At 47.3% G+C, this 13,266-nt stretch overlaps 1 protein-coding gene across 1 annotated transcript in view; it reads left to right on the top strand.

The window, feature by feature from the left end:
* Positions 1-13,266, top strand: part of LOC144672754 (aryl hydrocarbon receptor-like) — a 107,154-nt gene that overhangs the window by 73,686 nt on the left and 20,202 nt on the right. Inside the window, exons 3-8 of the mRNA XM_078534719.1 lie at positions 1,544-1,662; positions 2,338-2,427; positions 3,736-3,853; positions 8,217-8,347; positions 10,332-10,534; positions 11,988-12,097. Of these exons, the coding sequence (XP_078390845.1) occupies positions 1,544-1,662; positions 2,338-2,427; positions 3,736-3,853; positions 8,217-8,347; positions 10,332-10,534; positions 11,988-12,097 (771 nt within the window). The remainder of the gene's footprint in view (positions 1-1,543; positions 1,663-2,337; positions 2,428-3,735; positions 3,854-8,216; positions 8,348-10,331; positions 10,535-11,987; positions 12,098-13,266) is intronic.

The raw sequence follows: 13,266 nt of genomic DNA, 5'->3' as shown, positions 1-13,266 counted from the left end.
TTTCTTTCGTCATCAATTAATGGCTCCTGAAGTTGCTGCACGTTTCTTCCACCATGTGCATTTGTTCATCTGATTGTCTTCACATTCATTGTTTGTTGGTTTCTTCTGTGTTCTCAGCCTGTCTGCGTAAAGAGATAGCAACCCTCCACTTGTCACTTCAGTTCATGCCCATGCACTGTAAAACCCTTTTCATTCCATCTCCAATCTTTCTCAATATGAATCATTGCCCTTATCGAGGAAAGATGCCCCTTTCCCTCCCGTTTTTGCTTTTGCCTTCCCCCTGCACCCCTGCCCCCAAGAATAGACCTGGAAAATGGGACCGATCAAGCTGATTATAGATTTCAACCTAATGTAACCCAGAAACTGAACTGGACCAGCCATATAAATACTGTGGCTACAAGAGCAGGTCAGAGGCTGGGAATCCTGCGGAGAGTCACTCACCTCCTGACTCCCCAAAGCCTGTCCACCATCTATAAGGCACAAGTCAGGAGTGTGATGGAATGCTCCCCACTTGCCTGGATGAGTGCAGCTCCAACAACACTCAAGAAGCTCGACACTATCCAGGACAAAGCAGTCCGTTTGACTGGCACCACATCCACAAACATTCACTCCCTCCACCACCGACACCCAGTAGCAGCAGTGTGTACCATCTACAAGATGCACTGCAGCAACTCACCAAGCCTCCTTAGGCAGCACCTTCTAAACCCACGACCACTACCATCTAGAAGGAAAAGGGCAGCAGACACATGGGAACACCACCAGTTGCAAGTTCCCCTCCAAGCCACTCACCATCCTGACTTGGAAATATATTGCATTCCTTCACTGTCGCTGGGTCAAAATCCTGGAACTCCCTCCCTAACAGCACTGTGGGTGTGCCTACACCGCATGGACTGCAGTGGTTCAAGAAGGCAGCTCACCACCCCCTTCTCAAGGGGCAATTAGGGATGGGCAATAAATGCTGGCCTAGTGAGCGAGGCCCACACACCATGAATGAATTAAAAAAAATCCTTGAAACAATTACTGTTGTTCTAGTACATTCTACATGGGGAAATGCTGGGGTTCATTACAGTCTAGCGTGTCACATTTTTTTCCCATTAAATCCTGGTTACACTGCAAATGTCCATAATTAAAGGGACGTTAGCCCAGATTTTCCAACTGGTATTAGCCAAACAGTATCTGATCTTGTTCTCACCCCCCACCCTATCTGTGTAACCTCCAGTCCTAATACTCTTTCAGGACTCTCCACTCCTCCAATTCTGCCTTTCCCAAATTAATTACTGTAATGAGAGTCCCCAAATTGACTGACTTGTGTGACTCCTGTTCCTAAGGCAACACTTGGGGCTGGATTTTTGACCCAGTCGCTAAATGTAGCCCCTGATCAGCAGGTTATTGGGATGATTATATTGCTTGACCCGCTCCCAATGGAAAAAGCCTGGGGCCTTTACGAAATGAGGATGATCTCCTTATTCTGCATTTGAAGAAAATACCTTTTTGTACTTACTTTCCAAGCGATGTTCACCAAATGCTTGCAATTGCCTTGCAGCTACTCTCGGACAAAAAAAGAGATGTCTGCCTGCAGAGTGGCCTGGCAACACCAGAGTGGACAGGCAGCTCCCGAACCTTGGCAACGTAGTGCTGTCAGAAGGGGAACTATTACTACAGGTAAAGGAAATTATGAAAGTGTTTGCCGATGTGGCTTTTATTTCTTCAGGCACCTATCTGGACACCTCAGCTGGACGGAGGGTTGGGTGTGGAGGATCGAACATGAGCAAAAGGAGCCTTGGGATTCAGAGCACATAATCCAGGCTGACACTCCAGTGCAGTACTGAAGGAGTGCTGCACTGTTAGGAGTGCAGTCTTTTGGACGAGACGTTGAACCGAGGCCCCATCTACCCTCTCTGGTGCACGCGGAAGAACCCCCGGCACGATTGGAAGACGGGTAACAAGTCCTGCTTGGTTTTTCTGATGCAGCATCCCTCCCAGAGCCCTCCCTTGACGAACGCCGCCAAACAACATGTAGATCGGCCATTTTTCTCATTTGCTGTTTGTGGGATCTTGGCCCCTTCTGCCCGGTGGGATATTACGGTCCTACCGAACTTGATGGAGATTTAAATGGCTCGCCGCATCTGCGGGGTGGGCGGGGGAGGGGTGGAGACACACCGGGGCGGTAAAATCCTGGCCTTGGTGCCTGCAGTTGCCTCCGGAACAACAGTGACAAAAGTTCCATCTCGTCAATAAATTCTTGTCTGTCTTCAGGGCCTGAGGCAGGCACTGTGAGCTAGATAATCTCTTGAGAGATCTGCTTGCCTAACGAATTCAACATCTTTTTGTTTCTAGGCACTGAATGGCTTTGTCCTGGTCGTGACTGCAGAAGGTGACATCTTCTACGCGTCTCCCACTGTCCAGGAATACGTGGGATTCCACCAGGTCAGTCCTGGGGCAAGCGAGGGGTTCAATGTCTAACCACATTGGTCATGAGTAACGCACCGGGGGGTGGGGGGTAATTTTCATCTTGTGCAGTTAACGGGCCGAAGGCTCCCGCGGAGTGGATTGGTTTCAATGGGACGAAAATCGGACGGGTTCATTAAGGGGCAGGCAGTCCGCTGTGCCACATTGCTGCCCGGGTGGCAACGTTGGAAGTGACGCCCCCCCCCCCCCCCCCCCCCCCCGCCCCAATCTATGGAATCATGCCACCTCCTGTCACGAGTCATCGCTGGTTAATATTTTATGGGGAATCGCCCTCCGCGCTGAACATAAGAGCAAAATACTGCCGATGCTGGTTAACCTGAGGTCAAAACAGAAAATTCTGGAAATCCTCAGCAGGCAGAGAGAGAAACAGAGTTGACGTTTCAGGTCGAGATGACCTTTGATCAGAATTCGATGCCAGAATTGAAACCCAAATTGACGCCCAAGGGGGCCTCGGCATAACTCGGTTTGGGACTGCCAACAGTTGGCTGGTGCCAGCTTCTGCGCAAACTTGTGTTGCCCCTCATGGTTAAAAGGAAGAAGCTGCCTCTTAAATGGCTTCAGCTGGTTTGAATCTCCTGTAGTCAGGTTGGGGTGGGTTGGTTGCACCTGCAACCTGATAGCAAATTTTGGGTTGCAGTACCGTAATGTTGACGGGCTTTCTTCATGAACGCTCTGGTTCCCTCATTCTGATGTTGCATGTAGACATACCAGCTGGTCAGACATACACGCTAGTCCATCAAGAATGCTCCACGCAATATTAACTGGGCCATCGTGATGGAACACTTCTTGCCCCCCACCTCCCCTCGGAGAGGTAACGTGGGATGTGGGCATCGGTGGCCAGGCCAGCATTTATTGCCCATCTCTCATTGCCCTTGTTCAGAGGGCATTGAAGAGTCAACCACATGGGTCACATGGTAGGCCAGACCAGGTAAGGACGGCAGATTTCCATCCCTAAAGGGCACCAGATGCGTCTTTACAACAATCGACAATGGCTTGATGGTCATCAGACTTTTAATTCCAGATTTTTATTGAATTCAAATGCCGCCTTCTGTCATGGTCCCCAGGGCATTACCCGCGGTGGATTACCAGTGACAGTACCACTATGCCACCGCCACCTCCCCTAGATAACAGACGATACACCAGGAAATTCCTCCCTGACAATTTTCAATCGTTCTTTTTACTCCCTCCCCCTTTGTTTCTGTTCTCTCTGGCCCCTTTTTGTTTGTCTTGTTAACCCTGATGGCTATTCTGCCCTCTATGTTGTAGACTGCTGTCATGCACCAGCCTGTGTATGAACTGATTCATCCTGAAGATCGTGATGAATTTCAGCGTCAGTTGCATTGGGCACTAGACCCAGTACCACACTCCAACATGGCACAGTCAGGTAAGTCAATAAATCATAATAAAGGCAAAATATTTGTTGCTCTTGATATCCCTGGAGGTTGGGAAATGGTCTCCTGGAAACCCTTTTGAGGTTGGATTTTACTCTTCCATAAGACATAGGAGCAGAAATTAGGCCATTCGGCCCATCGAGTCTGCTCCGTCATTCAATCATGGCTGATAAGTTTCTCAACCCCATTCTCCCGCCCTCTCCATAACCTTTGATCCCCATACAATCAAGAACCTATCTATCTCGGTCTTAAATATACTCAATGACCTGGCCTCCACAGACTTCTGTGGCAATGAATTCCAAAGATTCACAGCTCTCTGGCTAAAGATGTTTCTCCTCATCTCTGTTCTAAAAGGTCTTCCCTTTACTCTGAGGCTGTGCCCTTGGGTCCTAGTCTCTCCTACTAATGGAAACATCTTCCCCACGTCCACTCTATCCTGGCCTTTCAGTATTCTGTAAGTTTCAATCAGATCCCCCCTCATCCTTCTAAACTCCATCGAGTATAGACCCAGAGTCCTCAAAAGCTCCTCATATATTAAGCCTTTCATTCCTGGGATCGTTCTCGTGAACCTCCTCTGGACCCTCTCCAGGGCCAGAACATCCTTCCTGAGATACGGGGCCCAAAATTGCTCACAATATTCTAAATGTGGTCTGACCAGAGCCTTGTAAAGCCTCAGCAGCACATCCCTGCTTTTATATTCTAGTCCTCTCGAAATAAATGCCAACATTGCATTTGCCTTCCTAACTACCGACTCAACCTGTAAGTTAACCTTAAGAGAATCCTGGACTAGGACTCCCAAGTCCCTTTGCACTCCAGATTTCTGAATTCTCTCCCCATTTAGAAAATAGTCTGTGCCTCTATTCTTCCTACCAAAGTGCATGACCTCACACTTCCCCACGTTGTATTCCATCTGCCACTCCTTTGCCCATTCTCCTAACCTGTCCAAATCCTTCTACAGCCTCCCCGCCTCCTCAATACTACCTGTCCCTCCACCTATCTTTGTATCATCTGCAAACTTAGCCAGGATGCCCTCAGTTCCTTCATCTAGATCATTAATGTATAAAGTGAAAAGTTGTGGTCCCAACACTGACCCCTGCGGAACTCCACTAGTCACCGGCCGCCATCTTGAGAAGGACCCCCTTATCCCCACTCTCTGCCTCCTGCCAGACAGCCAATCTTCTATCCATGCTAGTACCTTGCCTCTAACACCATGGGCTCTTATCTTACTGGGCAGCCTCCTGTGCGGCACCTTGTCAAAGGCCTTCTGAGAGTCCAAGTAGATAACATCCATTGGCTCTCCTTTGTCTAACCTACTCGTTACCTCCTCAAAGAAATTTAACAGGTTTATCAGGCATGACCTCCCCTTGATGAAACCATGCTGACTTTGTCCTATTTTACCATGCACTTCCAAGTATTCTGAAATCTCATCCTTAATAATGGACTCTAAAATCTTACCAACGACTGAGGTCAGGCTAATCGGCCTGTAATTTCCCGTCTTTTGCCTCACTCCCTTCTTAAACAGGGGGGTTACATTAGCGATTTTCCAGTCCTCTGGGACCCTCCCTGACTCGAGTGATTCCTGAAAGATCACGACTAACGCCTCCACTATCTCCTCAGCTATCTCCTTCAGAACTCTGGGGTGTAATCCATTTGGTCCAGGTGATTTATCCACCTTCAGACCTTTCAGTTTTCCTAGCACCTTCTCCTTGGTAATGGCCACCATACTCACCTCTGCTCCCCGACTCTTGAACTTTGGGGATGTTACTCATGTCTTCCCCTGTGAAGACTGACGCAAAGTACCTATTCAGTTCCTCCGCCATTTCTTTGTTCCCCACTACTACTTCTCCAGCATCATTTTCCAGCGGCCCAATGTCCACTTTTGCCTTTCTCTTACCTTTTATATATCTAAAAAAAACTCTTGCAATCTTCTTTTATATTACTGGCTAGTTTACCCTCATATTTAATCTTCTCCCTCCTTATTTCTTTTTTAGTTGTCCTCTGTTGGTCTTTGTAGGCTCCCAATCCCCTGGTTTCCCACTGCTCTTCACTGCATTGTATGCTTTCTCTTTAGCTTTTATGCTGTCCCTGACTTCCCTTGTCAGCCATGGTTGCCTCGTCCTCCCTTTAGTATGCTTCTTCTTTCTAGGGATGAATTTTTGCTGTGTCTCCCAGATTACTCACAGAAACTCCTGCCATTGCTGTTCCACTGTCTTTCCTGCTAGGCTCATCTCCCAGTCAATTCTGGCCAGCTCCTCCCTCATGCCTCTGTAGTTGCCTTTATTCAACTGTAATACCGTTACATCTGATTCCAGCTTTTTCCTCTCAAATTGCAGGGTGAATTCTATCATATTATGGTGGGCGGGGGGGGAGAGGAAGGAAGGAAGGAGTGTGGAAGGGCAATAGTGGTAGGGGATTCATTAGTGATGGGAGTAGACAGGCGCTTCTGTGGCCATAGACGTGACTCCAGGATGGTCTGTTGCCTCCTGGGTGCCAGGGTCGAGGATGTCACTGAACGGCTGCAGGGCATTCTGAAGGGGGAGGGTGAACAGCCAGAGGTCGTGGTCCATGTTGGGACCAATGACATAGGAAGAAAGAGAAATGAGGTCCTGCAAACAGACTTTAGGGAGTTAGGTAGGAAACTGAAAATCAGGGCTTCAAAGGTAGTAATCTCCGGATTACTCCCAGTGCCACGCAGTAGTGAGTATAGGAACAGAAGGATAGAACAGATGAATGCGTAGCTGGAGAGATGGTGCAGGAGGGAGGGCTTTAGACTCCTGGGGCATTGGGACTGTTTCTGGGGGAGGTGGGACCTGTACAAGTTGGACGGGTTACATCTGAACAGGAACGGGACCAACATCTTCACGGGGAGGTTTACTAATGCTGTTGGGGTGGATTTAAACTAAATTGGCAGGGGGATGGGATCCTGAAAAGTAGTTCAGAGGGAAGAGAAGCTGAGATGGAATTAGAAGTTAAAATACTAGTGAGCGAGTCTAGAGGGTAGAGGAAACATAGGCTGGATGACATTGGCACCCGTCTCCAGAGGGGTTTTACATCCATTGTTGAACAATAAGAAAGTAGGAGGAGAGGCCGTAATTTTAAATGAGTGAAATGGATATTTAAAATTCATGTCAGGAAGAATTTTTATTTTGACTCCTATGTTGCTGTGTTCTCACTAACAAATGTGCTATTTCAATGAAATAGCTGGGCCTACTTTAACCAAGGTGCAAGGCTGTTTGCTTTAGCCCCTGTAATTATACATCAATCATGCTGTGATCTTTCAGTTCTCTAGGGCGAGTGCCAATGCCATCTCATCCAGCAATTTCTTTCAGCTTCATGTCCAGTGAAACCAAAGCCATTCTTTTCATCCCTCACCATTATCGATGCACCTCTGGCCCAACTCCATCAGACCCCACTGTGGCCGAGAGGATCGACTTAAGATCCTCATCCTTATGGTCCAATCCTTCTCCGGCCACCCGGAGAGATTACGCCCAATCGCACCCTACGATCGCCTATCTCTAGATTACTACTCCACCTATCAGTGGGGGCCAACTGTTAACCCTTTTGCAAATCTCCCCAAATCCCACTTGTTTTGCCATCACCCTCACTGCCCTTAAGAAGTCTCTTTAGAAACCCTTCTCTTTGCCCTTTTGGCTCTTTCCTCTTTGTTTTCTCCTTTTCCTGTCTGGTGTCCACAGCCTTGCCCGATAAAGGACCGTGAGATGAGTGTTTGCAAGAACAATGGGAAATAAGTTGTTATCCTTGCCCTCCTTGTTGAGGCTCTCACTCGAATATCTCTTCCCTGCTTATGTGATCTTTCCAAGTTCCTGCTGATTTGTTTGATCCTGCCTTGGGCGGTTGTTACAAACTCGCACTGAATCTTCTTGTTGCAAAATATCAATGTACTGTGTCCTTTCTTTATATTTTTGCCTGAGGTTTATTCAACAAGAACAGCAACCTGGAAGAATGTACACCTTTTGGATGCTGTCAAAATGTCCAATGGTGCTTCATCCGTGTGACAAGCAGGTGCAGGAGAGTTGGAGGTGGTACAGTTAGGGGAGATGGTGGCGTGGTGGTAATGTTGCTGGATTAGTAATCCAGCCAGCGACGCCCACATCCCATAAACAAATATATTTTTAAAAACTCCCAATTTGTTCCTCAGGTACAAACGGCACTCAGGCATCAAGAGGGAGCAAACTGACACATCTTTGCAGCAAAGAATGTTGTCCCTGGGGCCATCCGACCACACATAGCTACCCTGCAGATGAATTCATCCTATCTGCACAGGCATTGGCTTCAAATAATTGTAAAGTTACTCCTTTAAGTGGTGATTTAAGACTTGTGTGTCCTTATTTGCAGGTAGCGGCACAAATTGTGACTCTGTTACGAGGTACGATCCACAGCAACTCCCACCAGAGAACTCCACTTTCCTGGAGAGGAATTTTGTGTGCAAAATGCGCTCTCTACTCAACAGCCCTTCTGGCTACGTGGTAAGAAATATTTCAACAGCGCTGCAACTAAAATAAAAAGCTCTTGAAGCATTGAGATAAGTGCAGGTTTAATTTGACACGTCTACCCATCATGCAACTTGTGTTGTTCATGAATTTGTGCTTTGGTAAAATTCAGGCCAGTTCCTCTTTCTCCTTAGATATTTTTGCTCTCTCCGCTTGTCCCCTTGTGACCCATGATCTTGAGCATTTGCTTTTGTGGCAGCCGAGCTTAAAAGTAAATCTTGTGAGAGAAAGAATGTTCTGTTTTCGCTTAACGAGAATCCATCAGATGACTAAACCCGCTGTTGCGTGTCTGTTCATGGCCAGAATTGTTCAGTTGGCGGGCAGGAGCGGGTAGGGGTGATCGCAGAGTCGATCGCCGCCCGCCATCGGTTCTGCGCCGCCATTTTACAATTGAGGCCCGCCCAGCGTAAGGTGTGAGGGGTAGTGCTCAGCGCTACCTGTGCGGGCGGGGGCGGGGGGAGGAGGGAGAGTCGGGGCCAGCGCTCTTTCACGTATGTGCACGAAAGAGTGCTTCAATCTCCCTGAGACACGGAGCTGTGTCAGGGAGATTGAATCGCTATTGTAATTAATGACTAAATGGATTAAAAATTTATTTAAACATGTCCGCTCATGTGACATGTTTTTATATTTAGGAAAAGTTTTTTATTGAATTAATAAAGGCTTCAGGAAGCCTCATCCCGCTCGTGGATGAGGCTTCCTAAAAAACGTAAAGGCCGCTTGGCCTGTTCGCCTGTCCCCCCAACCTTAAGGTTGGACGGGCAGCGTTAACAATCACAATATTCGCTTTCTTAATGGCCTTAAATAGGCCGTTTACATATCAGTGGGCGCGCAGCCGACTCTGGCGTGTGCCCGCCGAACGAAACATCGCGAGACGGCGCGATGACATCGGGACACACACCCAACGTCATCGCGCGTCATTTTACACGCCCCCACACGCCGACTGAAAAATCCCGCCCCGTGTGCAGTTGCTGGGACCACTGCTGACAAAAGGTCTCGCAGGCTCATTCTTTTGCGGTCGGGTATGGCATTTCGTATGTGCCCTGGCTTCGACTGTGACACTCCTGTTTATTTGCCCATGATCTTACAATTAGGCCACCTCGCAAAATAAATGAGCGAGGACTCTGTCCTAGAATGACAGACGTTCAAGAGGTCGAATAGATACAGGATCATTGCCTTCATTAAAAAATAATACAAATGTAGGAACGTTTACAGCACAGAAGGAGGTCATTTGGCCCACCATCTGCATGCCAGCCAAAAATGAATGATCCGGCCCAATCCCACTTTCCTGTAGTCCTGGAGATTACAGCACATCAAATATATATCCAAATGTTTTTTTTTAAATGTGTTAAAAGATTTTGCCTCTGCTATCCTTTCAGGCAGTGAGTTCCAGATCCCCACCACCCTCTGGGTGAGGGGAAATTCTCCTCAACTCTCCTGTAATCTTTATACCAATTACTTTAAATCTATGCCCCCTGCTTATTGACGTCCCCGCTAAGGGGAATAGGTCCTTCCTATCCAACCTTTCTAGGCCCCTCAGAATTTAATTGAGGTGTATGAAATTAATTTAAAAATTGATTCAATTAAATCGCCCCATTGTAGGTCAGGTCTCGTGTCAGAGTGTAAATGCACAGCCCTTCATATTGTCACTAACTGAAAGTGACAGCAACAGTGAAAGTGGTGTGCTGTCAGTGGGAAATGGTGCTATGTAATTTGTGTTTAAGGGCTGTTCTGAGGGTTCATGCCCTTTCATAAAATGAGTCAATTAACAAAGCTAGGAAGAGAGCTGATTCTTGCTTGTTGAGAGAGTCGACTGTGAGCGGGTACGGAGCAGAACTTACCCCTGGCATAAGGGCCAATATGCTTTACTGCTAATTGCTGAGTAGCTCGATATATTTCTCCTTTTGAGCTGCTTTAATTGGAGTCATTGTTGTCCCTTTCTTTTCCTAATTGATGCGTTTAGGCTCTAAACATTGAAGGCAAACTGAAGTACCTCCATGGACAGAACAAGCGGGCAGAAGATGGCTCTCTCCTCCCTCCGCAGCTGGCACTCTTTGCCGTTGCAACTCCACTGCAGGTGCCTTCAATCCTTGAAATCAGGACCAGAAGTGCTCTGTTTCAGACGAAACATAAGCTCGACTTTTCGCCAGTTGCCTGTGATGCAAAGTAGGTACCGCTGTAGATCTTAGGAGGTCCCCTTATGGGCCTCCTATATTGGCATCCTTAATGGCGTTGGCACACATTCTCCTTTGTAAAGAGTAAACTGATTTTGCAGAGAGGCACAGAAGTGGGAGCTCCTGAAGAGTTTGAAAGCTTGCCCTTTGGCCTAGTTCCAAAATGTTCCAATCTCTCATTAAACAATCGTATTCAGGAACTTTAATCCCTGCCCCATCAAAACTAACCTTGGATATGGGAGCATGGGTTACTCCAGCCACCTCCGCCTTTGCACAGTCTCCAGTATGGACAACTGGGGTGGTGTAGAAAATAAAAGCTGAAGGCTTTTGCCTGTTTGTGGGCCAATTAAGCAATCATCTATAAGAGGAGGTGAGGGTGCCAAGAGAATGGCATATTTTAATCAGTTTTTTGCAGCCAGTGTCAGCATAGAATACCCTATTGTCTAGTCGCTTCAGCAACTTCAGAGTGAAGTTTCCTCTACTTCTCCCCCCAGCAATATACCTTAATCCTCGCCTCAGAAAAGCATCAATGTGCTATCTCCCATTTGCATTACCAGCTCAGTATTGTACCTTTTTCTTTTTGATCCTGTCCAGGAGTCCCAATTGGTATAAAAACAAAAAACTACTGCGGATGCTGGAAATCCAAAACGAAAACAGAAATACCTGGAAAAACTCAGCAGGTCTGGCAGCATCGGCGGAGAAGAAAAGAGTTGACGTTTCAAGTCCTCATGACCCTTCAACAGAACTGAATAATATATTACTCAGTTCTGTTGAAGGGTCATGAGGACTCGAAACGTCAACTCTTTTCTTCTCCGCCGATGCTGCCAGACCTGCTGAGTTTTTCCAGGTAATTCTGTTTTTGTCCCAGTTGATATGTTCATTAGGAACTGGTCAAAGCCTGTTTTAATTCATGGGATTCACAGAGAATGGAGGTTTCCATCTTGTGCCTGAACTGAATTTGAACCTAGGACCCAAAGTTGAAAAGACAATTTATTAACCTACCTCATTCCCCCTGACAACTTAAAGGTGTCAGCTGTGGCTCAGTCCATAGCACCCTCGCCTTTGAATCAGAGGGTTGTGGGTTCATGTCCCACTCCCGGAAAACCAAGAACTGTGATTGTACTCGAAAGAGTTGCAATCTGTGACTGTTGATAACTCGAAAGAGTTTAAAGAAGAATGTCTAGGACTCTCGGACAGAGATAAGATGTACATGAAAGTTGGTGAACTCTGAGGAAAATGGCGGGGGGGGGGGGAAAGGTTGAAGGAGAAATAGCTGAATTTGAAAACTGTATTCAAAACAACTTTAAGTGAGCCACAAATTGGATTCTGTTTTTGATAACCTACTTGTGTTCTCTGTTGAAAGCAGGATCTGACTGGTATTTGTGTGAGAGGAGTAATTAATACAGAACGTTGACCCTTTTCTGTGTTTTTTTTGCCATTTCCAGAGCTAAGGTTGTGCTGGGGTACTCCGAGCTGGAGCTATGCATGCGTGGATCAGGATACCAGTTCATTCATGCCGATGATATGCTTTACTGCGCAGACAACCACGTTCGATGTAAGTACTGGATAGCAGACCATGGTTGGACATTGGTTGGCTTGAATTTTACTGTCCAATGTGTTTTTGATTCCTCCTGCCCCCATTTTATTTACGTTGCACACTGTGGACCGTGTTGTGCAAAACCAGGACTCAACAGATATTCACGAGAAAGTGAAGTGACTAGGTTGGATCCTGATGTAGAGCTAAAGAGCCAAGGACCATGGCATAGGGCATCGTCAATGTTGAAAAGAGTAGTGGAAAAGGGGGAGATGAGATGTATGAAGGTTTGGTGATACCAAGTATATGGTTTAAGATTGTGATCCCATCTTAATTGTAGCAAATCACTTATCTTTCCATGTGTGTGTGTGTGTGTGTGTGTGTCTTTCACCCACGCTCTCTCTTGCGTGCTCTCTCTCTTTTGCGTGCTCTCTCTCTCTCTTGCGTGCTCTCTCTCTTGTGTGCTCTCTCTCTCTCTTGCGTGCTCTCTCTCTTTCTTGTGTACTCTCTCTCCCTCTTGCGTGCTCTCTCTCTCTCTTGCGTGCTCTCTCTCTCTCTTGCGTGCTCTCTCTCTCTCTTGTGCTCTCTCTTTCTTGCATGCTCTCTCTCTTTCTTGTGTGCTCTCTCTCTCTTGTGTGCTCTCTCTCTTTCTTGCGTGCTCTCTCTCTCTCTTGCGTGCTCTCTCTCTCGCGCATGCTCTCTCTCTCTCTTGCGTGCTCTCTCTCTTTCTTGCGTGCTCTCTCTCTCTCTTGCGTGCTCTCTCTCTCTCTCTTGCGTGCTCTCTCTCTTTCTTGTGTGCTCTCCCTCTTTCTTGCGTGCTCTCTCTCTCTCTTGCGTGCTCTCTCTCTCTCTTGCGTGCTCTCTCTTGCGTGCTCTCTCTCTTTCTTGCGTGCTCTCTCTCTTTCTTGCGTGCTCTCTCTCTTTCTTGCGTGCTCTCTCTTTCTTGCGTGCTCTCTTTCTTGCGTGCTCTCTCTCTCTCTCGCGTGCTCTCTCTCTTTCTCGCGTGCTCTCTCTCTTTCTTGCGTGCTCTCTCTCTCTTGCGTGCTCTCTCTCTCTCTTGCGTGCTCTCTCTCTTTCTTGCGTGCTCTCTCTCTTTTGCGTGCTCTCTCTCTCTCTTGCGTGCTCTCTCTCTTTCTTGTGTGCTCTCTCTCTTGCGTGCTCTCTCTCTCTCTTGCGTGCTCTCTCTCTCT

This window comes from Cetorhinus maximus, chromosome X (genome assembly GCF_964194155.1).
Source record: "Cetorhinus maximus chromosome X, sCetMax3.hap1.1, whole genome shotgun sequence".
In the NCBI taxonomy this organism is placed as follows: Eukaryota; Metazoa; Chordata; class Chondrichthyes; order Lamniformes; family Cetorhinidae; genus Cetorhinus; species Cetorhinus maximus.
The sequence above is the reverse complement of the archived record's forward strand: the minus strand, read 5'-3'. Positions and strand labels throughout refer to the sequence as shown.